Source organism: Pongo abelii, chromosome 4 (assembly GCF_028885655.2).
Source record: "Pongo abelii isolate AG06213 chromosome 4, NHGRI_mPonAbe1-v2.0_pri, whole genome shotgun sequence".
NCBI classification, from domain to species: domain Eukaryota; kingdom Metazoa; phylum Chordata; class Mammalia; order Primates; family Hominidae; genus Pongo; species Pongo abelii.
In genome coordinates this window covers 177,359,050-177,387,040 of record NC_071989.2, presented here as the reverse complement: position 1 = coordinate 177,387,040, position 27,991 = coordinate 177,359,050, and the positions used below count along the sequence as shown (strand labels likewise).

The window sequence follows — 27,991 nt, the reverse complement described above, 5'->3', positions numbered from 1 at the left end:
CAGTAGCAGCTATATAAGAGTGCTACTATGTGCCAAGTACTATGCTAAGTCCTTAAATTTAACTTTCAAAATAACCCTATGTAGTAAATAACTCTATGCTTACAGTTTAGAAAATTGAGGCTTGGTAATGTAAAGGCAGTATAAAATAGTAGTTAAAAACATAAGCTTTGAAGCCAGACTGGCTAGGTTTGAATCTCAGACATATCGCTTATTAGCTATGTGACCCTGGGAAGCTACTAACTTCTCTGTGCCTATTTTCTCATAAAATAAACATTTAAAAAATTGCATTTATTTATTTTTTTGAGACAGGGTCTTGCTCTGTCATCCAGGTCTTGCTCTGTCATGCAGTGGTGTGAACATGTTCACTGTGGCCTAGACCTCCTGGGCTCACGCAATCCTCCTGCCTCGGCCTCTCGTGAAGCTGTGACCACAGGCATGCACGATCATGCCTGGCTAATTTTTTTTTTTTTGAGACGGAGTCTCCCTCTGTCACCCAGGCTGGAGTGCAGTGGCGCGATCTCGGCTCACTGCAAGCTCTGCCTCCCGGGTTCACGCCATTCTCCTGCCTCAGCCACCCGAGTAGCTGGGACTACAGGCACCTGCCAACACGCCCAGCTAATTTTTTGTATTTTTAGTAGAGATGGGGTTTCACCGTGTTAGCCAAGATGGTCTCAACTCCTGACCTCGTGATCCACCTGCCTCGGCCTCCCAAAGTGCTGGGATTACAGGCGTGAGCCACCGGGCCCAGCATTTTTTTTTTTTTTTTTTTTTTTTGAGACAGAGTCTCACTCTGTCACCCAGGCTGGAGTGCAATGGCATGATCTCGGCTCACTGCAATCTCCACCTCCCGAGTTCAAGCAATTCCTCTGCCTCAGCCTCCCGAGTAGCTGGGACTACAGGTGTGTGCCAGCTAATTTTTTGTATTTTAGTAGAGACGGGGTTTCACCATGTTGGTCAGGATGGTCTCAATCTCCTGTCCTCATGATTCGCTCACCTTGGCCTCCCAAAGTGCTGGGATTACAGGTGTGAGCCACCACGCCCAGCCACGCCTGGCTAATTTTTTAATTTGTAGAGACAGGGTCTCACACATTGTTGCCCAGGCGGGCCTCAAACTCCTGGGCTCAAGTGATCCTCCCACCTCAGCCTCCCAAAGTGCTGAAATTACTGTCACGAGCTGCCGTGCTCGACCTCTCTCTCGTTCTTTTTTTTTTTTTTTTTTTTTTTTTTTTTTCAGAGACAGGGCCTCATTCTGTTGCCCAGGCTGTAGTGCAGTGGTGTGAGCATAGCTCACTGTAACCTCAAATGCCTGGGCTCAAGCATAGCTAGAACTACAGGCATGCATCATCATGCCCAACTACTTCTTTTGTTAATTTTGTTAATTTTTTGGCAGAGAAAGGGTCCCGCTATGTTGCCCAGACTGATCTCAAACTCCTGGCCTCAAGTGGTCCTCCTGCCTCAGCCTCTCCAAGTGCTGTGATTACAGGCATGAGCCACTGCACACAGCCAAAATTTTATCATCGTAAAAAGTATGGTCCCTAGGCCCTAGATTAAAATACTACTCCCATTCAAGGAAACAGGCTTCCATAGAGATATGGTTGATTTCAGGTCTGAGGCAGGAAATGTACAAAATGGGCCTGCAATATTATATACCAGAAACCAATTAACTAACTACCAAAGGGGTTGAAAAAAACAAAACCACAACAAAAAATATGAAGTTACTTAGCCAAAATGGAACAATTTGAGCATTACAAAAATTATAAAGACAACTGACTGAAAAATATAAAACACATTAAAAGTGCACCACAATAATGTTAAAATCAAACAACTCACTTTGAGATGCTAAGGAACAAACCTATTATTCTGCAATTGATTAAAAAACAAGCACTTCTACTACCCTACCTGTTTTATATGAATTGTACCTGAGGATAACCAAAATAATTAGTAACAACGTTCAGCATAAGAGAATCCCAAGTAACAAATGGAGAAAGAATGACAGAACACTACCATTTTCCAACCTCCAATGAAGTGATGGATCAAAGTCATGGTCATAAATAGCTGAGAAAGCCAATAGAGAAAAGTCTGATGGGGAAATTTATGGACAGATCCAGCTGACGATACCTGAATTCACTAATCAATCTTAATATGACAAAAAGAGAGACAACCAGACACTGCCGCATTGCCTGCATTCTTGCAACTAAAAGAAAACAACAAAAAAAGGAATAAAACATAAATCAGAATCTAATGAAGCCTCTTTAGACACAGACAAGGAATTATGCTAAATAGTTCCATATGGGAAATTATTTAGGACAAATGGCCCAGTTTCTTCAACAATAAAAGAAATTTAAAAAGAGGGAGAAATCTCAGATTTATAGAACTTAAGATACATATCAAACAAACGTTATATGCAGACTTTGAAAAAACTATTTAAAAAATCATGAATCCAACACTTTGGGAGGCTGAGGTGGGTGGATCACTTGAGGTCAGGAGTCCAAGACCAGCCCAGCCAACATGGTGGAACCCTGTCTCCATTAAAAATACAAAAATTAGCTGGGTGTGGTGATGCACGCGTGTAATTCCAGCTACGGAGGAGGCTGAGGCAGGAGAATTGCTTGAACCCAGGAGGCGGAGGTTGCAGTCAGCCGAGATCACTCCACTGCACCCCAGTCTAGGCGACAGAGTAAGACTCTGTTTCCAAAAAAAAAAAAAAAAAAAATTCATGAATCAACTTGGGAAATTTGATCTCTATTTAATGGTATTAAGAAATTATTATTGGCTGGGTATGGTAGTTCATGCCTATAATCCCAGCACTCTGGGAGGCCGAGGTGGGAGGATCACTTGAGGCCAGGAGTTCCACACCAGCCTAGGCAACATAGCAAGATTGTTTAAAAAAAAAAAATACATATATATATATATATAATTTTGTTATTATAATGATATTGCGGTTTTAGGGCAGAAAGAAGGTCCTGTTCTTTCAGAGACATATACCAAAGTCATTATAGATGGAATTATATGATGGAAGCAGTGTAAGAAGGTATAGATACAATAAGGTTGGTCAGTACCCATAACTGTTGAAACTGGATGATGAGTACATGAAGCTGGCGTTACTATAAATTCTATCCACTTTTGCCTATGTTTGAAAATTTCCATAATAAAAAGTTAAGAGTGCTTACCTCTATCTTCAAATTCCTTTACAATATCATTCATCATATCTTGATAGAAGGATTCCCCTCTCTCTATTAAAGAGACGTCCAATGCATCATAGATTTTATTTAACTCTAGAGAAGAAAATAAAATGCCACCAAATAAAATGCATAAGAATTTTTTGAAAACAGGAAACATGCATCTTACATTAAAACAAATCTATTAATAAAAATATTAAAAGGAAACTAATTACATAAAAAATGTACGATATAGAACATTATATACATGCTGTCATTTTGAAAAAGGGAAAGAAAATGGTAAGGCACACATCAAAATATTAACAATGGGTGGGACTATAGATAATTTTATTTTTCTCCTGTCTACATTTACTTTCTTTTTATTATTATTTTTTGAGACGGAGTCTCGCTCTGTCACCCAGGCTGGAGTACAGTGGCGTGATCTCGGCTCACTGCAACCTCCACCTCCCGGGTTCAAGCAATTCTCCTGCCTCAGCCTCCCGAGTAGCTGGGACTACAGGCGTGTGCTACCACGCCCAGCTAATTTTTCTATTTTTAGTAGAGATGGGGTTTCACCATGTTGGCCAGGCTGGTCTCGAACTCCTGATCTCAGGTGATCCACCCGCCTCGGCCTCCCAAAGTGCTGGGATTACAGGCGCGAGCCACCGTGCCTGGCCTACATTTACTTTTTTATATAAGGAACATGTCCTTCTTGTATAACTTTTAAAAAATTAATTCTTAAAAAATGTAAATGAGAAGAAAAAAAAGCTCTTCCTATCTAGTGATCAAATATTTACTGAATTTTCTTGTGGTTTTTCCTGATTTAAACCACTTACCTGTCTATGTAGCAATACATCAATGACACAGTATTACTTACTGTAATTATAAAACATTTTATTACCTAGTGCTGCAAGCCAGTCATCATTAGTCGTCTTTTTCAAAGATCTACTCGTTGTTCTTTACCCATTTACTCTTCAAAGAAACCTTTAAAACTATTATGTCAAGTTAGAAAACTTGAAATCGCCTTAAAACCATAAATAAATTTGGAGAACTAGGGAACTGGGCCTGGCACTCTATCCAAACATTCTGTTACATCTCATTGTATACTTCTCATCATTTTGGTCCTACACATTTCTGAATAAATTTATTCCTAAGTGCTCTTAAGTGTTTTATAGGTTTTGTTGCTACTGTTAATAAGATTTCTTTTTATTTTCCACTTTATTTTCTAATTAATTTTTGCTGACTTCTAAGAAAGTTAAGATTTGAACCTGCCTGTCTTATGGCAGCTCAAAATTTATTAGTTATTTCAGAAATACATTTAAGAAAAAAATCTATTTGCCTGTCCTCAGAAGGTTAAAATATCACTCAAAGTCAAATCAAAATGAAGACTCAAGGAAATGACATACATAGTATTTGCTGGACGAAGGAACAAAGCCCAGAAACTCACCTTGGCGGGAGACATCACAGATAAGCTTCCAAGCTTTTGTAATATCTGGGTTTTTACCCTGGAGCAGAACTACACACTGATATGCTCGCTTCTTAAATTCCTCCTCAGTATCAAACCTCTTCTTAGATTCCTGTGTATATATATATTTTAAAAAGTAAGGTTTGTAAAAAGATCTAATCCTGTATTTCTAGAAAAATAAATTACACATTTCTACACACACAAACACAGTGAGAAAGTACAAACACCAGAACAAGTGCGCTCCCTCAATAGCTGAGAATACTGTTACAAATGAACATGCCAAAGAACTCTGAAATCATTTCTCTTGAAAAATACAAAAATCTCACCACAGTTTTCTTTACACTTTTCCAATTCACAAAAGTCTACTTCAGCTAATACTTTTGTGTTCAAGAAGAGTTAGTACAGAATAGCTAACAGGTGGGACTGAATTTTCTGTGTTCCAATCTCCATTTTGGATGTGGTCCTGAATTTTTTTTTTCTTTTTTCTTTTTTTTTTTTTTTGAGACAGAGTCTCACTCTGTCTCCCAGGCTGGAGTGGACTAGAGTGGCACAATTTTGGATTTTGGCTCACTGCAACCTCTGTGTCCCGGGTTCAAGTGATTCTCATGCCTCAGCCTCCAAGTAGCTGGGATTACAGGCACATGCCATCACACCCGGCTAATTTTTGTATTATTAGTAGAGACAGGATTTCACCATGTTGGCCAGGCTGGTCCCGAATTCCTGACCTCAAGTTATCTGCCCACATGGGCCTCCCAAAGTGCTGGGATTACAGGTATGAGCCACCGTGCCTGGCCAACTTAATGTTATTATTTTTTAACTAAAAAGAAAGTTGCTTTCATTGTTTTATTTCTATTTTGAAAGCAACACTTACTTAAAAATAATTAATCTCACCTCAAATTAACCAGTGTTAATATTTAATGAACAAATCTAGATATTTCTTTGCAAATACACATATACGTTTTATCAAAAATTGGAAATGGCTTTTCTTTACTGTGGTCTGTAAATTTTAGCAATTTATTTATACAAACAATTTCTTGTATTAATAGATCTGCTTCATTATAATTCAAAGTACAGAACTCCAAAAGATGTTTATAACATTACTTTTCCAGTCTCATATCAGTAAACATTTAGCTTATTTTCAACAGAAAACATTTACCAAAAGTAAAATGAAGCAAACAAAAACAAAATCCCCACAAATGTTTACTTTTTAATACAGGAATCCTATTCTTGAAACGTTCTCCATCATAAAGAAAATGCCTAAGAATTTAAACAAACAGAAAACATGCAACTCACATTAAAATAAATTTATTAATCAAAATATCTGAGAGGAAATTATGATCTTTAAGATCCTTCTACCATAGGGAATTTTTTTTGTGTTTATTTTTTTAAGACAGGGTCTCATTCTGTCACTGAGGCTGGAATGCAGTAGTAAGATCACAGCTCAATGCAGCCTTGACCTTGCCAGGCTCAGGTGATCCTCCCACCTCCGCCTCCCAAGTAGCTGGAACTACAGGAGTGTGCCCGGCTAATTTTTTGTATTTTATGTAGACAGGGTCTCTCCATGTTCTCCAGGCTGGTCTTGAACTCCTGGACTCAAGCGATCTGCCTGCCTCAGCCTTCCAAAGTGCTAGGATTACAGGCATGAGCCACTGCACCTGGCCCATAAGGAAATTTTTAAAAAACATTTTTTATTTTTAATTTTTGAAGAAATATATATTTTTTTAAGATAGGGTCTCACTCTGTTGCCCAGGCTGTATAGTGCAATGGTGTGATCACAGCTCACTGCAGCCTTGGCCTCCCTGGTCTCAAGTGATACTCACTTCCACCTTAGCCTCCCAAGTAGCTGAGACTACAGATGTACGCCAACATGCCTGGCTAACTTTTGTATTTTTTGTAGAGATGAGGTTTTGCCATGTTGCCCAGACTGGTCGCAAACTCCTAGGCTCAAGCATTTTGCCCACCTTGGCCTCTCAAAATGTTGGGATTACAAGTGTGAGTCACTGAACCCAGCCAGGAAATAATTTTTAAAAAGGGAAAAAAATCCAAGTGTACAAAGCTATTCACTGAATAACAACACCTCTAAAATAGAAAAAAATCTTAATGAAGGATTAATGTAAACATTGGTATGCTGATCCAACAAAATGTGCAGTCATAAAGTAACACAAAAGTTTGCAATATTAAATATAATACAAAAACTATATTAAAATCATAAATGATTAATACATGTTGATATACAGATAAGTCAAGGAGTCAAAGAAAGTTGGTCACGATGGGCGTTTTAAAATTGTGGATGATGTGAAAATTTGTCTTTAAAATTGTTTTTATATACATTTAATCATATCAAAATACATAAAATTAAGCATCAAAAAATTTTAAGTCCTAAAATGCATTCTGATTAATAAACCTCTAAATTCAATGTGGTAGAATTCTTTTTTTTTTACTTTTATTTTTTAATATAATTTTATCTTTTAAGATAAGGTCTTGCTCTGTCACCTAGGCTGGAGCGCAGTGGCATGATCACGGCACACTGCAGCCTTGACCTCCTGGGCTCAGGCGATTCTCCTGCCTCAGCCTCCCAAGTAGCTGGAACTACAAGTGTGAACCACCATGCCTGGCTAGTTATTTTTGTATTTTTTGTAGAGATGGGATCTCACTTTGTTGCTCAGGCTGCTCTCAAACTCCTGAACTCAAGCAATCTGCTTGCCTCAGCCTCTCCAAATGCTGGGATTACAGACATGAGCCACCGCACCTGGCCTAGAATTTGATTTTTAACATACACCAATAAACAAACCAAAGATGACATATTAACAGGTGGGGGATGGCTGTTTCTATGCATACAACCAAATGTAGGGTATCTAGTAGCGGTTCTACATCCATGACCAAATGCAATGAATCTGGGGGTAGGGGACGGCTGTTTCTAAGGCACACAACCAAATGCAATGAATGTCAGAATAAAAAAGAATTCAGTTTTTCAGGTAGGTAAACTAAATGAAAGGGCTTGCCAGTGTAGGTGAACAAATTTTATATGTTTATCAATTAGTCTGTTCCCATTTTGGCTTCCACCATAAACAAAAGCTCCCTGAGTCCTCCCCAGAAACTGAGCAGATAGTAGCGCCCTGCTTGTACAGCCTGCAGAACTGTGAGGTAATTAAACGTCTTTTCTTTATAAATTAAAAAAAAAAAGTAGTTTAAGTTCAAGAGAATGTCATTTATACAGAGGCATGTATTACTAAGGCTGTTAGCAACTTTCACTTAACTCCATAGTAGCTTTAAAAACCATTTTAAGTTTCCTAAGGAAAATGGATAATTATGATTAATGGTAAACACACAAATAATATAAAAGAAATGGTATCAAACCTTATAAAAGACCTGAAGATCCCCAATAGGAGGTGAAACTGTTAGATAATCTGGAAATTTATCTTGCAGGTGAGCGATGAGCATGCCAAACTGGGTCCCCCAGTCTCCTATATGATTTAATCTAACACCAATCAGAGAATATAAAATCATTTGTTAAATAATAAAGATGGTTAAGTTAAATTAGAGGAACTATATATATTCCATTAGGAACCACTAACATTTACATGCCAGTACGTCACCATTTAGTAATATCTGTTTACTTGGTTGTTTCTTCAACTGGTCTGCAAACTCCACAAGAGATGAAAACTATGTCTGTTACATTCAGCTCTGCATACTCAAGTACTAGAGGCTGCACATGGCAGGCATCCAGAATTTGCTGAATGAATGTGTTTTCTGTCAGTGGACTATAATCTGTTTATTTTGTAGCTAATTGAGACAATGACAGCTGGGCCAATGTTGGTTATTCCCACAATTTTATGAAAATTTAACATTTTAACCATTATCTTAGTATAATTTAGACCAATGGTTCCCAAATATCAGTGAACAAAATTCTTGAAAATATACGTTGAGGCTGGGCGCAATGGCTCACGCCTGTAATCCCAGCACTATGGGAGGCTGAGGCAGGCGGATCACTTGAGGTTAGGAGTTCGAGACCAGCCTGGCCAACATGGTGAAACCCTGTCTCTACTAAAAATACAAAAAATTAGCCGGGTGTGGTGATGCGCGCCTATAATCCCAGCTACTCGGGAGGATGAGGCAGGAGAATGGCGTGAACCCAGGAGGCAGAGCTTGCAGTGAGCCAGGATCGCACCACTGCACTCCAGCCTGGGAGACAGAGCGAGACTCTGTCTCCAAAAAAAAAAAAAAAAAAATATATATATATATATATATGTGTTGATCCAACCCACTTCTCTCCCTCTCTGCTTTTATCTAATCCAAACCACCAGATCATCTTTCAAGTGGATCATGATGATAGCCTCTTGACTTACTGTTTTTTTTTTTGTTTGTTTGTTTTTTTTTTTGACAGAGTCTTGCTCTGTTGCCCAGGCTGGAGTGCAGTGCCACGATCTCAGCTCACTGCTCTCTCTGCCTCCTAGGTTCAAGCAATTCTCCTGCCTCAGCTTCCCAAGTAGGTGGGATTACAGGTGTGCACCACCACGCCCAGCTAATTTTTGTATTTTTAGTAGAGACAGGGTTTCACCATGTTGCCAGGCTGGTCTCAAACTCCTGACCTCGTGATCCATCCCTCCACGGCCTCCCAAAATGCTGGGATTACAGACGTGAGCCACCGTGCCTGGCCTAACACTTACTGTTATAGTCTCCCTTCTTTGTCTAGCTTCTTCACAGTAAGTAACCAGAGTAATCTTTGATTTGTATTATTTAAAAATTTTTACTTCTTTAAAAATATAAAAAATAGAGACAGGTTCTTGCTATGTTGCCCAAGCTAGCCTAGAACTCCTGGCCTCTAGTGATCCTCCCACCTTGGCCTCCCAAAGTGCTGGGATTATAGGTGTAAGCCATGGTACCCAGGCTAATCTTTAATTTGATCACCCTGCTTCACAAACTAAAACTCTCTAATAGCTTCCCAGTACACTTAGAATAAAATCTCAATGGCCTCTCACAGCTTACAAGGCCCAAAATAACCTGTTTCCTTACTACTTCTCTCCCCGCTAGGATAAACCCGTTGCATACAAGAGGTCCTCAAGAAACATGTGCAGAATGAATGAAGGAGTTTTGTCCTTGGTTCCACTAAAAGTCTAAAAAAATAAAATAGTAAAAAAGGTTCAGAGGAAAGGCTCAGGACATATTTTACAAGCTTACTGGGTGATTGTAAAGAACAACTAAGCTGATGAACCACTGATTTAGTCGAATGTTCTTTCTTGAGTGAAATATTCCATGTTCTATAGAATTTTCCAAACAAGAAAATAAGGAAATAGTACGCAAGGCAAGAGCACATACCTGAGCACATCATACCCTGCAAATTCAAAGAGGCGGCTTATACTCTCTCCTATGATAGTTGACCTCAGGTGGCCTACATGCATCTCTTTAGCTATATTAGGGGAGGAAAAGTCAACTATAACCTGGGGAACACAAAAAGAGAAAGGCTGTAAGAGGGGCATAAACATAAAGAGAGAAAGATTTTTTTAAGAGGGGCATAAACATTTTGTTCTAATGCATTCATTAATAACACATTTAATAACAAACTCAGACTTAAACATTAATTTGGGTTGTAATTCAACCATGTTTGATTTTATGATGGATCTGCTTGTATATTTTTAACTGAAAAAGAATCAAATTCATGTATACAAATTATCCATTCTATTTCAGTGACATCTGTATATCAATTGGCTACCTCAAATGCCTTGTGGAATTAAGTGAAAAAAAAGAATCACACAACATGCTAGACCCAGGAGAAAGGCTACTTCATAAATGTTCAAAATCTCAAATGTGAATGATTAAATTTCAATATAGAAGTGAAATCCATTCCCAGTTTCAGCACTTTCCATGCAGTTCATTTTTCTTTTTCTTTTTTAGAGATGAAGTCTCGTGATATTGCCCAGGTTGAAGTGCAGTAGCTATTCACAGGTGCAATCATAGCACACCTCAGCCTTGAACTTCTAGGCTCAAGCAATCCTCCTGCCTCAGCCTCCCAAGTAGCTGAGACTATAGGCACATACCACCATGCTTGGTTCCATGCAGGTCTAAGATACTAATATATTAATAGAAGAGTGTACATATACCTTTTTATTCTCTCCCAGAGCAGGTAGTTGAACTCCATTCACTAGGAGACTGGTCAATTGTTCTGATACAAAATCCTTTCTTAAGTGGACATTAATAAAACCTAATGGATAGAAGAGAAAAAATATCAGATACTGTCTTATCTTGAATAATCACTCACTCCTAAGGATTTGCTCCAGACACTGACCTGGCTCTGGCAAAATTCTTCAGGATTCCAATACCAGTTGTGGCCTTGACTTAAGCTGTCTTGTAAGCTCCTGTCTCACCGTCTACTTCATGCCTTCACCTCTCTCCTGAAACCTTCCTACTTAACTCAGGGCCCTTTCACTTTCAGCAAACAATCTGTTCGCCTCTTAACAGAAAACAGAAGGCCCTTGTGACGAAGACTTATCTGCCATTTCCTCATTTTGCTTATATGCCATTTCCTCATTTTGCTGATGAAAAACTGAATCACAGAGAGGCAAAGTAACTCATTCAAGATAAGGCAGCTAAAAGTGGTAGCTGAGTCTAGATTAAAACTTCAATTTCCTATATCACAATCCACAGTGCTTTCACCATCTTGTTCAGTATATAAAGTTTAACCCGGTAATTAAAATGTGTGTTCTTTTTTAACTTCAAAAAGGACTCATCTTCAATACAACTATTAAGAAGGATAACATTATGTCATACCAGGACCAGCAATTTCAACTTTTTCAATACATTCATTGTCTGGGAGGTGTTTGGTAATGTTTTCAGCAATTTCTCTTGGATTAACTTTCTGTTCCTTGGTTTTGAGCATCTACAACACAATATAAAATGATTCATTACACAACAGATTTCAGCAAGTTACTGGAAATGCACACCTGACAAGGCACGAGATGCATTTTACATTAAGAACCATCAAAAGGCAGAAGCAGAGAAGTCCAATCACATTATGAATGACAGATTAAAGTATCAATAGTGCCAAGAGGAATAGAAAGTGCCCAAACTACATGATCTCTATTTCCAAATACGTTACACACAAATACCTGGAACTATTTTTTTTTTTTTTGAGATGGAGTCTCGCTCTGTCGCCCAGGCTGGAGTGCAGTGGTGTGATCTCGGCTCACCATAACCTCCGCCCCTGGGTTCAGGCAATTCTCCTGCCTCAGCCTCCCTAGTAGCTGGGATTACAACACCTTGAACTTTTTAATGATGACATAACGAAGTCTACAGTTATGAAGCCTGGTTCCAGCATATTTACATTTCTAAGTTTCAAGTCATGAAGGTGTGCAATATTCACACTTGAGAAATACACCACACTATAAGACCTGGACTCTTCAGAGTAACCCTTTCCAATTCAGCAAAGAAAGGAAAACAGAAAGACCCAAGCCAGATGCAGTTAACCACAAACACATCAGACAATGCAGCTATTTAAAACGGGTAACTCCTCTGCTTGAAAACGAATATATAAGCCTGGCTCAAAGATCACAGTTACATCAAATATTTAATTGGGATGCTGACTGGTAAATGGCTTATTTTAATTTTTCACCTCCCAACACTTATCACCACCACACAGCAATCCTGGACACAGCAGGAGGGAAATACCTAAACAAAAGAGTACCAATGATTGCCCTTAAATATTGAGAATACATATAAAATTTAACCAAACCTTAAAAATTGTGCCTAAAAAAGTTAAAACATATACCCCTCCAACTCCTTTCTCAAGTTTTTCAAACTGTGGCAAATGTTCTTTTCACTAAGGATACAACTTGCAATAGTAGTATTTCTGTAAATGGCAATGATGATAATAATACTTAAAAAAATTTAACAGCCAAGAGTCAGGACAATACATCACCTGAGAAATACCCATAGCACTATTACACTGATAGTCCCCAAACTTGGCCTGCTGACTTGGTGTCACTAGCAGAGGAGGATTTTCCAAATCTGGATATGCAGCTTTAATTGCATGACCAAAGACCTCTTGTAGGCGGCTAATAACGTTAATCATATTTTTAGTTGGTTTGTTCCTTTCTGCCTGAAGACTCTGTAGGAAAAGAATGGAAACATGTCAATAATGTACTATACCATCATCATACAAGATGTCTCCAAATATTTTCAGTATAAACCTTCAAATATCTTAAGAACCAAAAGGGAAAACGTACTCATAGTGTGATGCCCTCATATCTGGGATTTGCTAAGACATGTAGCAGGACAAGTCCATCCCACGGCATCTAAGACATCCATGCGAAATGCCCTGAGGTCTTACTTTTTGCATTTGTTTTAGCAGAACAGAAACTGGGAGGAGGGAGTTAAAAGGGCTGATGGAATCCTTTACTCAGCTTCTCCAAATCTCTGAGAAAATAATATAATTTCACATCAAATACTGGAAGTGAAAACTCAATGGACAAAAAACAAACAAAAAAATACATGATGTCCATCAAAATGCTGACCTCTTCAAGGCATGAAATAAAAGGGAGCAAAGTAGGTAATATCAATATACCAGAAAAGCCAGTAGTTTTGTTTTACTGTTATTAGATCTACTACCTCCTGTTTTCCCATGGAATATAGTCATTTAAGATGGCATATAATTATCTCTATTACTGCACTTGTCATACCCTCACAAAACTTTCTCTCTCTACCACTAGACTGCTGGATGCACAGAAAGTGTTTAATTCATGGCTCTCTTCCCTGTCCCTGGCATCTAGCACTGTACTTGCCATATAGCAGTTTAGCAAAAAAAAAAAAAAAAAAAAAAAAAAAGATGACACATATGCTTTTAATGGAAGAGAAACATGCTGCCTATACACCTTTATGTTTGTCAATTTTATGTCCATCACAAATTTATATTCATCAAAATGTCAACAGTATAAAATAATGACAATAACAAAAGTCAATATTTGAGTATGTAGTGTCAAGATTTGAACCAAATGCTTTATTTATATGCATTATCTTATTCCATCTACATAGTAAAATTGAGTTTGTTACTATTATCTATTATCACTATTTCTATGTGGGCTACAGATAAGTAACTTGCCAAAGACAAGACAGAATAAGTAGAAAAGGCCAAACTCAGGTCTATTGGAATGGACAGTCCAAGTTTTATACTCCCCTCATGAGCCCTCTCTATCATATGAAGAAATTATATTCTTAAATTCACTAAAAAACCTGATTTCAAGTTTGTAGCTACTTAATAATTGACTCCTCTCTGTGTTAACATACTTAAAACAAGGAAGATACATTTTTCCCAATCTAAAGATTTCCAACAGCAAATGACAAATTTACTTGGATATGATCCCTTTTTCTTCTTTGTTGGGGGTAGCAGACAAGATCTCACTGTGCACTCTCCTGAGGCTGAAGTGCAGTGGCATGACAGCTCACTGTAACCTTGAACTCCTGGGTTCAACAGATCCTCCTGCTTTGGTCTCCCAAAGCATTGGGATTACAGGCGTGAGCCACCACACTTGGCCTAGATTATGATCTTATACCCAAAACCTGCTACAATAAATGTCAATTTTTTGTTTATTTTTATGTATTTATCTTTTTGAGAGCGGGTCTTGCTCTGTTGCCCAGGCTGGAGTGCAGTGGCACGATTTTGGCTCACTGCAACCTCCGCCTCCTGGGTTTAAGCGATTCTCATGCCTCAGCCTCCCAAGTAGCTGGGATTACAGGCCCGCGCCACCATCCCTGGCTAATTTTTGGACTTTTAGTAGAGACAGGGTTTTGCCATGTTGGCCGGGCTGGTCTCGAACTCCTGACTCCAGGTGATCCACCTGCCTTGGCCTTCCAAACAGCTGGGATTACAGGTGTCAGCCACCGTGCCCAACCTCAATTTATTATTTTTAAAGGATAAGAGTACCACCATGTACATACGTATGTGTGTGTACCTACACACACGAAATCTACTGTGCTTAGTTTTGGCACTATGAAAATTAGTATCTGATTATAATCAATTCAACAAGTTGTCTCTACCAGTTTCATATGTGATGCTTTCAAGTCAGAGCACGTGGCCAAAGTGAACCAGGGAAAGACGAGAGGGTGAATGGCCATCACACACAGTACTTTATTACTCTGTGGTTTTTAGTTCTGCTGTGTACCTTGTGTTCAGCTGCTCATTCAGTAGGGCAAAGTATTTGTCAAAGAACCAATACGCCTCCCACAATACAGTGAGAGCATTCTCCTATATAAGAGCTAATCTGCATTACAGAAAAATGTGTAGTAGAATATGCTGTACTTCTATCCCAGCTACTTGGGAGGCTGAGGTGGGAGGATTACTTGAGGCGAGGAGTTTGAGAAAAAACTGTACTTCCTTTTGTATCTTTTCTCTTATAGTCTCTAGCATGTATTAGACATTTAATACTTTTGAATTAAAATAAATATAACAAAAAATTAAACATATATAAGTGTAGAATGAATGACATAACGAGAAAGGTGAGATTCTTTTGGGAAGATTCTATGGAAAAGGAATTTTGTGATTTTAGAAGACTCAAAGACAAGCACAGCAGATCACATATAGGTAATATGAGACTCGAGTATAGCAGATCACAAATAGGTAATATGGACGCTGGGCACGGTGGCTCACGCCTGTAATCCCAGCACTTTGGGAAGGCGAGACAGGCAGATCACCTGAGGTCAGGAGTTCGAGACCAGCCTGACCAACATGGAGAAACCTTGTCTCTATAAAAATACAAAATTAACCAGGTGTGGTGGTGCATGCCTGTAATCCCAGCTACTCGGGCGGCTGAGGCAGGAGAATCGCTTAAACCTGGGAGGCGGAGGTTATGGTGAGCTGAGATCATGCCATTGCAATCCAGCCTGGGCAACAAGAGCGAGACTCTGTCTCAAAAAAGATAATATGAGAGACGTCATGGGAGTGGGGCAGATAGAGTCTAACGTGAGTAAATGGAATCAATCAGCTTTGGGAAAAGGATGTAATGCCAGCACAATTTGTCTGACAGTAATATATACACACAGGAGAATAATTATGGGAATGAGGTCAACACTCTGGGATATGTTATCACCAAATATGAAAGGCAGGCCAAAAAACTGCAGCAAGTTCATTTTTTTAAAACAAAATTGATAAAACACTGTTAAATCATGAGACCATTAAATAAACATAGCACAGGCTTCATGGGGAAAAAAAGTGTTTTGAAATACCAGGTGGAAAAAAACCCAAATGATTATGTAAGATATAAAACTGTAAAATAACCAACTTAGGGCAGAGAAAATATACAGGTGTATTTTCAAATATTTCCTTTATGACAGAGGCAATGATTTAAGAATCAAATATTTTTTTTAAAAAAGGCATGGGCATAAACTGTTGAAAGAAATGCCTCAGCCTTGCTGGGTGCAGTGGGTCATACTTGTAATTCCAACACTTTGGGAGCCCAAGACAGGGAGGGTTGCTTGAGGCCAGGAATTCCGAGGTCAGCCTGGCCAACACAGCAAGACCCCATCTCTATTAAAAAAAAAAAATTAGCTGGATGTGGTGGCACACGCCCATAGTCCCAGCCACTCAGGAGGCTGCGGTGGAATGACTGCTTGAGCCTGAAGGTTGAGGTTGTACTGAGCCGTGATGATGCCACCGCACTCTGGCCTGAGTGATAGACACCCTGTCTCAAAAAATAATAAATAAATTTTTAAAAAGAAATGCCTCAACCCTACCTAAATCCTACTTTAAGTTAGCCAAATAGTTAGCAGGATGAAACATTTCAAAGAGTCCTGAAGGACAGGACAACACCAACTTGTCACTATTTGCACCAACTACCTCAGTCCCAAGTTGTCTAATGCAGGGAAGAGAATAGGGTTTCTATGCTTCTTTTTCCAAATTCCATAGGATATACTTCCAGAATCTTTGGTAACAAAGGCTTTAAAAAAGGTATAATGATTCAAACTGGAGAATAAAACTAGAACCCAAAGTACTCACCTTTTGAAGAATATTCAGTCGATACTTTAATTTTAAATTTTCTTCTTGTAACTGCTCCAAATTTGCAGACGCTCCTAAACAGCCACAGTTTTTCAATCGGTCAATTTCAGCAGTCAGAGATTTAATCTCTTCTTCCTGTGGAAAAAAAAGCACTTTTTTCAGTCCATAAACTTACTTCCACATTTCCCCTCTCTACCAAGGCGTGGCATGGACCATGGGAATCATTAATGTTCCCTTTGATGAGCTGTGTTTCTTTCTCCTCTGAGACTTTTGCTGACGTTAGCATATTATCCTTAATAAGAAAATATTGGCCAGGCATGGTGGCTCACACCTGTAATCCCAGCACTTTGGGAGGCCTAAGCAGGTGGATCACTGGAGGCCAAGAGTTCAAGACCAGCATGGCAAACATAGCGAAACGCTGTCTCTACTAAAAATACAAAAATTAGCTAGGCATGGTGGCGCATGCCTGTAATCCCAGCTACTTGGGAGGCTGAGGCAGGAGAATTGCCTGAATCCCAGAGGCTGAGGTTGCAGTGAGCAGAGATCATGCCACTGCACTCCAGTCTGCTTGACAGAGCGAGACTCTGTCTCAAAAAAAAAAAAAAAAAAAAAAAAGAAAGAAAAAGAAAATATTAACCACACATACATGTGTTTTGGGAGACAGGAATAGAAGTATATAATGGAATATGTCTCATGTCTCATATCCCTAGTTCTTTTCTTTGGCTCGATAAGACACTCTGATTTAGCAAGAGTAGTTAAGTTTCAGGTTGACCAACCTGCTTTTATTCCCAAATCTTATGACTTGGGACTCTTAAAAAACCCAAATGTCTTCTGTCACATTCAAAATAGCTCAAGGGTCTGTCTGCCTTTCACCCTTTCTGGGACTAAACAATTTTCCCATTTCTTCCTGTTTCCACTGTCTTAGGTCCTAGACTAGACCAGACCAGGCTTTGTACTTTAATATCTAAAACTAAAGACATGTCAATTCAGCAAGAAATAAAGCTTCCAACTTAAACTGCAAAACTCAGGGGGAGTTCCTCACCTGAAATTTCAGAATACTTACTGGGAGACAGCTACAGCCAAAACCAAATTTCCAAAAATGAGCATACATTATGTTCCAGGAGCTGAGCTAAACACTTTTCAGAAATTACCTTCATGATTATCACAACCCAGTGAGGCAAAGAGAAATACATACCGATAAATACATGGCTCAGAAATGTAAAGAGCTTGCCAATTTACTTGACTAACTTGTACTTCGTGACTGCTGATTAAGTATAAAGCTGTAACAGGACAGAGTACTGCGAACTATCTTCCTACCATCCCTCCCCACCTGGGCATAAAAGGTAATGGAACTGTTCTGCTTTCACTTTTTTTTTGGGGGGGGCGGGGGGAACGGAGTCTCGCTCTGTCGCCCAGGCTGTAGTGCAGTGGTGTGCTCTCTGCTCACTGCAAGCTCCGCCTCCCGGGTTCACGCCATTCTCCTGCCTCAGCCTCACGAGTAGCTAGGAATACAGGCGGCGGCCACCACACCCGGTTAATTTTTTTTGTATTTTCAGTACACACGGAGTTTCACTGTGTTAGCCAGGATGGTCTCGATCTCCTGACTTCATGATCCGCCCACCTCGGCCTCCCAAAGTGCTGGGATTACAGGCGTGAGCCACCGCGCCCGGCCGCTTTCGCTTTTGTATGGTGTGGCCGCTCTTTCCCGACGAATGCTGAGGGCACGGAGCAAACTCCGTTGGCCTGATAATGAATCACCCCATGGGCTTATTAGGAATCCTCTCGCTCAGTAACCCGGAAAGAACTGCGGCTGAGCTGCAAACCAAGCTCAGTTCTGAGCTCACCCAGAGTTCTGAATGTATTCCCCCCTTGTCTATCTCCCCCCATCCCCTAAATCACGTGTGTATGCAGAAGAGGAGGTGGATTGTGGTGAGATAATTGTTCTGAACATGCCAGGCTACAGCCCACCGAAGACGCTGGCTTGGGGGAGGCCTGGGAGAGGGTGGGGACCCTCCATTCCGCTGAAAGTTACAGTCACGCGGGCTTTGAAATGATGGGTGCTTCCTCTCCCAACCCTTCCTGTTCCCACAGGGACCATGCCGCCCCACTCTGAGGACCAGGATGGTCCTCGCCTAGCTGTCCCGCCCCCGAAGCCGCTTGGGCAGGAGTCAGAGCCTGCTCCATCTCTTTCAGGCCTTCCCGCCGGTCTCCTGCGTCCAAACCTGCTGCAGCAGCCGCGCGGAGCACTCAGTCACCAGTACGTCCATCCTCCCGTCAGCGTCTCACTCGCCAAGTGGACGGAAGCGGAAACGGTCAGCCTCTCCCGGAAGCGGAAACCCCCTCCGGTCCGCTGTCCCGTCAGACTGGGTGCTGGCGCCTCTGCTGCCTCCTGGCGGGATCCAGTAGACACTGCGAGGAGAACCCGCGGGGATTTCGGCCAGGAGCGAGGCCGCAGCTCAAGGACGTTTGGGCGAGGGGAGAGGAATTGAGCAGAGACTAACCAGAGCTGCTCTGTGCTTGGATAGACTAGGACAGTCACTGACCTAGAGCTTCTGGCTCTCAAAGGCCTCACTTTACCCCTTTGTGAAATGGGCACAAAACTAACAAATCCATTCATTTGTTCAACAAGCATTTATTGTGTACTTTAAAATGCCAGACACTATTCTAGGCTCTGGGGGCACAGAGAAAACAAAACAGCCACGATCTCCCCCTCATGGCAGACACATTTTAGAATGGAGAGAGAAAATAGACCAAAAAAGGCAATAATCTCAGGTAGTTTTAATTGCTAGGAAGGCAGTGTGATAGAGTGACTTGGGTCAGAGAAGACATCTCTAAGCAAGTGACATTTGAGTTAAAATCTTATTTATTTTTCCAGTTTTATTGAGGTATAATTGACAAACATTGTATATCATAACGATGTACAACGTAATGTTTTGATATATGTATACATTCTGAAACGATTACCACAATCAAAATAATTAACATAACCTTCATCTCATACAGTTATCATTTGCATGTGTGTGTGTGTGTGCGCGTGTGTGTGTGGTGTGAACATTTAAGATCTATTCTCATCCTGGGAAACAGCTAAGACCTCGTCTCTACAAAAAAAGTGGAAAAATAGCTGGGCATGGTGGCATGTGCCTGTGGTCCCTGGTATATGGGAGGCTGAGGTGGGAGGATCACTTGAGCCCAGGAATTTGAGGCTGCAGTGAGCCATGATCATGCCACTGTACTCCTGCCTGAATGACAGAGTGAGACCTTTTCTCTCTCTATTTAAAAACAAACAAAACGAAACGAAAACGAAAACTGCAAGTATACAATATACATTACATCTCTAGAATCTATTCATCCTGCCTAACTGAAACTTTGTAACTTTGAGCAACATCTCCCATCTTTCCTACCTCTGCAGCCCTGACAACCACCACTCTATGCTCTGCTTCTATGAATCTGAATTTTTTAGATTACACATATACATGAGCTAATGTAGTATTTGTCTTTCTGTGCCTGGCTTATTGCACCAACATAATGTTCTCCAGGTTCATCTATGTTGTCACCCATAACAGGGTTTTCTTTTATAAGGCTGAATAGTATTTCATTGTATATATATTGAGTTAAAATTATAAACAGCAAACCTGGGATATATGTTCTAAGAGGGCAGGGATCTTAATTATCTTGTTCACTCTTCTATATGACTCCAGAACTTAGAAAGTAGCACTCGAAACGTTTTCGCTTCTGTGCCTCATAAAAGTATTTAAAAAATTAATATCCCAGTGTATACTTTTAAAAGTTGACATCAGGCTAGGCACAGTGGCACATGTCTGTAATCCTAGCACTTTGGGAGGCTGAGGCAGGCAGATTGCTTGAGCCCAGGAGTCCAAGACCAGCCTGGAAAAAATGGTGAAACATCGTCTCTACCAAAAATACAAAACATTAGCCAGGCATGGTGGTGCGCACCTGTAGCCCCAGCTATGTAGGAGACTTAGGAGGGAGGATTGTTTAAACCCAAGAGTTTGAGGCTGCAGTGAGCCATGATCCGGCCACTGCACTCCAGCCTGGGCAATGGAGTGAGACTCTGTCTCAAAAAAAAAAAAAAGACATCTAAAAACTCTTTTCACAACTTCTGGGAATGGATTACTTTCTGGCATGATGTTTCATAAGTGCTCTCACTGTATTTTCGTCAAAACTGTGGATTTGCAAATTTAGCTTGTCCAATTTATGGAAAGTGTCAGCCATATTGTTTCATTGGCAAAGCCAGTCCTCTTTGTCCAATTAAATAATCCAAATTATTTTACTTAATTTTTAACAAGCTTAAAGTTTGCCTTTATCTTTTTTCTTTTTAAATTAATTAATTTATTTTACCCAGAACTATATAAACTATCCTTTATTTTGTAAATCAAATGAAAGTGTTAATATACCAGTCCTTCCTTATCCATGAGAGATACATTGCAACACCCCTCAGTGGATGCCTGAAACCGTGAATAGTACCAAGCCCTACATATATACTATGTTTTTTCAATCCAGTAATTCAGAGGGCTAATAAGTGACTAATGGGTGGGTAGTGTAGACAGCATGAATTTGTTGGGCAAGGGGGAATTCATATCCTGGGCAAGACAGAATGGGACAGTGGAGATTTCATCATGTTACCAAGAAATGGCATGCATTTTAAGACCTATGAATTGGTTATTTCTGAATTGGTTATTTAAACCTATGAATTGGTAATTTTCCACTTAATATCTTTTGGACTGTGGTGACAATGGACATCTAATATATACTGAGCACATAAGTAGGGGGGACCACTGTGCATCTTCCTGAAATGGCCTTTGCAAAATTATGACAGTAAGAGAAATTTGACATCTTCCTTCACAGGCTGTCTGTCTTTGCTCATTTCTGGGCGTGGGCCAAGCTAACTTTGTGGAAAATTTAGTTTATAGCTAAAATGATAATAGTCCTTCCCCAAAATCAAAGTGTTCTTGTAAAACTAATGCAAGGTAACTAAGCTATGAGAATGAGAGGGACTTGAATTCTAAATAATTGTCAGCCATTATTCTGGAGGTCAGATTTGCAACTTCCGCAATAACTCTTGCAGATAACATTACTATTGTAGAAGCTAAGATTGGCCTTTTGAGATGTCTTTTCAGGTTTGTGCATTTCTGACAACCGGGTGGCCCCACCTGGACCTACCAGTCAGTCCTGTGGCCCCTACCCAGGAACTGACTCAGCACAAGAGGACAGCTTCAATTTCTTATGATTTCATCTCCAACTCAACCAATTAGCATGTTCCCTACCCTACTCCACTGCCCAGCAAACTATCTTTGAAAAACCTCTAACCTAGGAGCCTTCAGGGAGATTGATTTGAGTAATAACTCCGTCTCTTACACAATGTGGCCAGACTTGTGTCAATTAAACTCTTTCTTTATTGCAATGCCATGGTGCCCATGAGTCAATTTTGTTGTGCAGCAGGCAGGAAGAATCCACTGGGTGGTTACATCACTCTGATACCTTATTTCTAAGTTCTGAGAAAGATGGAGGGAGGGATGGACAAGCTGGTGGATAGACAAAGGGATAGGCAGATAGATCTCTATCTTCAAGATAAAGGAGGAAATAAAAACAATCAATCATTTTACTAAGCCCTCTTTGTTTAGCGCTCAAGGATATGCCCTGTGGAAAAATATGTTCTTCAATGAGAACACTTGGACACAGGAAGGGGAACATCACCCACTGGGGCCTGTTGTGGGGTAGGGGGAGGGGGGAGGGATAGCATTAGGAGATATACCTAATGTAAATGACGAGTTAATGGGTGCAGCACACCAACATGGCACGTTGTGCACATGTACCCTAGAACTTAAAGTATAATAAAAAAAAAAATATATATATATATATGAAAAGAAAGTGTTTTCAAAAAAAAAAGGAAAAATATGTTCTTGAAGTGTCCCTTGTTCAATTCCTGTTAGTTTACACCCAGGCAATGTGGAGTCCTAATTTAGGGAGGGGGAGTTGGGCTGGTGAGAATGAAGGAAAGAAAAAAGAGAAGGCAGGTAAGCTATAAGTCTACCTTCCTTTGTGGTTCAGGATACATAGTCCTCCTATGCAAATTACTCACAATCTTCCTGCACCCAGCTATTACCAGACACCTCAGCTGATAGAAAAATGCAAGTTAGCTCACTGCAACCTCAGCATTATCAGTACTGCACAAAGCCCTCTTAACACACAGCCCAAGCACCATTCTATCAAATCCCCAGCAAACCTTTGTTTCCTGGCAGTCAGCTTCTCTCTTGCTGATTTGCTTGTTGCACCCTTGCAACATACTTTTCTGCTTTGTCTAATAAATCTGCCTTTCTTTACCTACAACTGTATTGATAAATTCTTTTTACCACCTGCGTGACATGGGCCCCAGATAGTCGCTACCCGCGACAGGAAATGGAAAGGATGCTATGCTTTTCTTTGTGGAAAGGGAGATTTAAAAGGAGAATTGGAAAACTGAGTTTGCAGGCCCATCAATTTTAGAAAAGAGTATACAAAAATTCAGGATTTCCCTAGTATATCTGGGCCCACAGATCCCTTTGAAGGGTCTTCCCAACTGTGCTATATGCACCTCAGGGTACAGGACTTCCCAATCCCCCAACCAAAAAAAGGGGGGAATTGGGTACTAGCCCAGGTGGAGAGATTGGCAAAAGTGAGAGCATATAGGAATTTGTAAGTTGCACAGGACTTCCTGTACCCCGAGGTACGTATAGCCCAGCTGGAAAGACTGTTCATCTTGTTGACCTAAAGGAAGAAACTGAAGCAAAATTAATATAAGTAGAGGGTCTATTTGGGCCAGGGTTGAGGTCTACAGCCCGGGAGTCATGGATTCAAGTTGCCCTGAATATATGCTCCGATTAGCAGCCGTTACAAGTGGGTTAAAGGTTAAAAAAAAAAGATGAAAAAGTTAGGATGCAGTTCCTAAGTTGCTTACCAAGAATTTACAATGGTTCATTAAAATAACATAAGCTATCATTGTCTATACATTGATCTTTGTACCACAAACCCCAGGAACGTGAAGATAGTAGGTGAGGGTCACATTGTGTAACTTGTGGTAACATTGCGGGTAATTTATCAGCTAGTCTGAAATTACAGAAAAGGAAAGAGAAAACAAAATGCCTTTAAGCAATTACCCCCAGGCATGGGTGCGGAGGATGTGACAGGTGTCTCCTGCTCCTGTCTGGGCCTAATCAATTTTGCATACCTCACATTCCTCAGACTGCTCTGAGCCATTTTCTCAATGTAGAGCAGTGCTTGACACAGGGCATTGCTCTAAAAGTGTTTCTTAATTGAATGAATAGGAAGGTTCTATGCAGTGAGACTAGCAAATGCAAATGAGGCAGGAGCTAAGTTTAGAGTATGGTCGATGATGGACTGCTCATGTGATGATGGTACCATAAGATTATAATGAACCTGAAAAATTTCTATCACCTAGCTACACCTTGATGAGTCTGACCCTGTGTAGGCCTAGATTAATGTGTATGTTTCTGTCTTAGTTTTTAACAAAAGAGTTTTAAAAGTGGGAAAAAACCTCTAGAATAAGGCTATAAAAATGTTTTTGTACCTTTGTACGTTGTTTTGTTTTAAACAACTGTTATTATAAAAGAGGCAAAAAAATTAAAAAATTAAAACGTTTATAAAGTAAAAATGTTACAGTAAGCTAAGGGTAATTTATTATTGACGAAAGAACATTTTTAGTTTTTTATTTCTATTTTTGTAGAGATGGGAATCTTGCCATTTTCTCAGGTTAGTCTTGAACTCCTGGGCTTAAGTGATCTTCCTGCCTCTTCTGGGTTTACAGGCGTGAGCCAACATGGCTGGCCAAAATTTTTAAAGTAAATTTAGTGTAGCCTAAGTGTACAATGTTTAAAGTCTACAGTAATGGACAGTAATATTCTAAGCCTTCACATTCACTCACCACTCACTCACTGATACACTCAGAGAAATTTCCAGTTTTGCAAGTTCCATTGATGGAAAGGCCCTATACAGGTGTTCTTTTTTTATCCTTTTTTTTTTTTTTAATTATTGTTTTGAGATGGAGTCTCGCTCTGTCGCCCAGGCTGGAGTGCAGTGGCGCCATCTTGGCTCACTCCAACCTCCGCCTCCCTGGTTCAAGTGATTCTCCTGCCTCAGCCTCCTGAGTAGTTGGGATTACAGGCATGCACCACCATGCCTGGCTAATTTTTTATAATTTTAGTAGAGATAGGGTTTCGCTATGTTGGCCAGACTGGTCTTGAACTCCTGACTTCAGGTGATCCACCCGCCTCAGCTTCCCAAAGTGCTGGGATTACAGGCGTGAGCCACTTCGCCCGGCCCTATTTTTTATCTTTCATTCCCTAATTTTGCTGTACCTTTTCTATGTTTAGGTACACAAATACTTCCATTGCATTACAGTTGGCATTACAGTATTCAGGACAGTAATGTGCCATACAGGTTTGGAGCCTAGGAGCAATAGGCTACACCATATAGCCTGGGTGTGGAGTAGGCTCTACCATCCAGGTTTGTGCAAGTACACACTCTGATGTTCACACAACAAAATTGCCTAATAGCACATTTCTCAGAATCTGTCCCCATCGTTAAGTGATACATTACTGCATTTGGAAAAAAAAAAAAAAAAAAAAAAAAAGGCGGGGGATTGGGTACTAGCCCAGATGGAGAGATTGGCAAAAGTGAGAGCATGTAAGAATTTGTAAGTTGTTGGGGCTCGGAAACCGATACCCCAAAATATGGTGCTTTGACATACTGAAGCGAAGAACACTCAAGGTTTCTCTGACCTTCTCCCTCACCCCATCTTTCCCAAAGAAGTTACAGTTTCTTTATCTGCCTAAGATCCAGACACACTAAGGCACATTAAGGACGATTGTTTTTTTCTTCCCTTTCCTATAAAACCAAGAGCGTAGCCACACTTGAACAGACCTTTTCACAAGATAATGTACACGTTAATATCTGTTCCCTAATCCATCCATTCTGCCTAAAAATCCCCTCAACAGAACTCCTCTTCCCCCACTCCCATAATCTGTTTTGCCAGGACGACATATACACTTAGGCACCACCTTAAGGGGTGAGCAATTACTCAGTGGTTCTCCCTGTGAATACACAGCAAATACATTTGTATGCCTTTTTACCCACTAATCTGCCTTTTGCAAGTCGATTTTTCAGTGAAACTTCAGGAGGCCAAGGGGAAAGTTTCCCTTTCTCTTTATCCATGTAAAGTCAAGGCAGGGGTTTTTAATTTTATTCTATGCACAATGGGAACCATTAGAGGGTTTGGATGAGTAGATGGGTGGTGGAGAATTTTTGTTTTTCAAAAGGGTGGTGTTGGCTGGGCGCGGTGGCTCACGCCTGTAATCCCAGCACTTTGGGAGGCTGAGGCGAGTGGACCACGAGGTCAGGAGATCGAGGCCATCCTGGCTAACACGATGAAACCCCGTCTCTACTAATATTACAAAAAATTAGTCGGGCGTGGTGGCAGGCGCCTGTAGTCCCAGCTACTCGAGAGGCTGAGGCAAGAGAATGTCGTGAACCCGGGAGGCGGAGCTTGCAGTGAGCCAGGATCGCACCACTGTACTCCAGCCTGGGTGACAGAGTGAGACTCCGTCTCAAACAAAAAAACAAACAAACAAACAAAAAAATTTGGTGGTGTTATGGGCTGAAATGTATTCCCCCAAAGTTCTTATGTTAAAGTCCTAACGCCCAGCATCTCAGAATGTGACTGTATTTGGAAATAGGGTCTTTAAAGAGGTAACAAGCTAAAATGAGGTCACGAGGGCCAGGCAAAGTGGCTCATTCCTGTAATCCCAGCACTTTGGGAGGCCGAAGTGGGCAGATCAACAGAGGTCAGGAGTTCGAGACCAGTCTGGTCAACATGGCAAAACCCTGTCTCTACTAAAAATACAAAAATTAGCCAGGTGTGGTGGCATGCACCTGTAACCTGTAATCCCATCTACTCAGGAGGCTGAGGCAGCAGAATCACTTGAACCTGGGAGGCAGAGGTTGTGGCGAGCTGAGATCGCGCCACTGTACTCTAGCCTGGGTGATGGAGAGAGACTCCATCTCAAAAAAAAAAAAAAAAACACTAAATAAAGAGGTCATGAGGATGGGCCCTAATTCAACATGACTGGTGGCCTCATAAGAGGAGATTAGGATGCAGACACAGACACACACAGAGGTAAGACCATGTGAACACACAGGGAGAAAGTGGCCAAGGAAAGAGCCCTCTGAAGATACTGACCCTACCTGCCAGGACCTTGATCTCAGAATTCTAAGAAGTTCAGGTCAGCAATGATAAATCAAAATGGTAGCAGAAAAAAAAAATGGGTAGATTTATGATGTATTTTAGAGATAGAATTGGCAGAACTTGCTGGTGGATTAGGAGTCTAAAAATGAGGACATGGGTTAAGAGTGTCAAGTGGCTGGGCATGGTGGCTTACGCCTGTAATCCCAGCACTTTGGGAGGCAGAGGTGGGCAAATTATGAGGTCAGGAGTTCGAGACCAGCCTGGCCAACATGACGAAATCCCATCTCTATCAAAAATACAAAAATTAGCCAGGAGTGGTGGTAGGTACCTGTAATCCCAGCTGCTCGGGAGGCTGAGGCAGGAGAATCACTTTAACCCAGAGGTGGAGGTTGCAGTGGGCTGAGATCGCACCACTGCACGCCAGCCTGGGCAACAGAGCGAGACTGTCTTAAAAAAAAAAAAAAAGAGTCAAGAGAAGAATGATGAGGTTCATAAATTTGGAGAGGAGAGCTTTATTTCACATAAAGAGTTGCATGCTGCAGGTGCCCACTCTGAGGCTGGAAAGTGTAGCCTCCAGCCAGTAGCTGAAAACGTGCACTTTGAGGGAAGGGCACAGGAGAAAAGAATGTGTGCTGAGCAGGTGGCCAAATATACGTATTTAATAAGCTGTAGGAGGGGTCACTAATATTTATGAAAGGAGAAACGTGTGCCTGCGCAACTGAGATTCATGCCCCTTCATGGGACCCCTGTACAAAACATGGTGTCCTTACCATGATCTGAGGGTGGAGCTTCTGGGCCTCTGATGTCAAATGGCGAAGCGGAGGATATGAAAACCCTCCCTGCACATCCGTTGTAAACTGGCCAGAACCATTCAGTGGTGGGTGGCCTCTTATCAGGAAGGAATGCATGTTGGTTGTTGTGGTGAAATGGCAAATGGGAGGGGGAGTTGGTGGAAATCAGCGGTGGAGCCAGGCTTTCCAACGGTCTGGTTTCTGTTTAGATTTTAGGAAAGAATGCCTACTGGCAGCTAGGGAGGGTGGGGGTATAAGGAGGTGTGTCCCACCTCCAGATGCTGTCCCGGGCTCTCCTTGGCCAACAGGACAGGACGTTCATTCAGTCCGTCATGGGGC

General features: G+C 40.9%; 1 protein-coding gene across 1 annotated transcript in view; it reads right to left on the bottom strand.

Moving 5' to 3' along the window:
* Positions 1-18,878, bottom strand: part of RARS1 (arginyl-tRNA synthetase 1) — a 32,956-nt gene extending 14,078 nt beyond the window's left edge. The window contains 9 exon segments of the mRNA NM_001133635.1: positions 3,171-3,275; positions 4,606-4,735; positions 7,981-8,101; positions 9,940-10,061; positions 10,722-10,822; positions 11,389-11,497; positions 12,536-12,724; positions 16,604-16,738; positions 18,826-18,878. Of these exon segments, the coding sequence (NP_001127107.1) occupies positions 3,171-3,275; positions 4,606-4,735; positions 7,981-8,101; positions 9,940-10,061; positions 10,722-10,822; positions 11,389-11,497; positions 12,536-12,724; positions 16,604-16,738; positions 18,826-18,870 (1,057 nt within the window). The 5' untranslated portion in view covers positions 18,871-18,878.
* Positions 18,879-27,991: the final 9,113 nt, after the last annotated feature.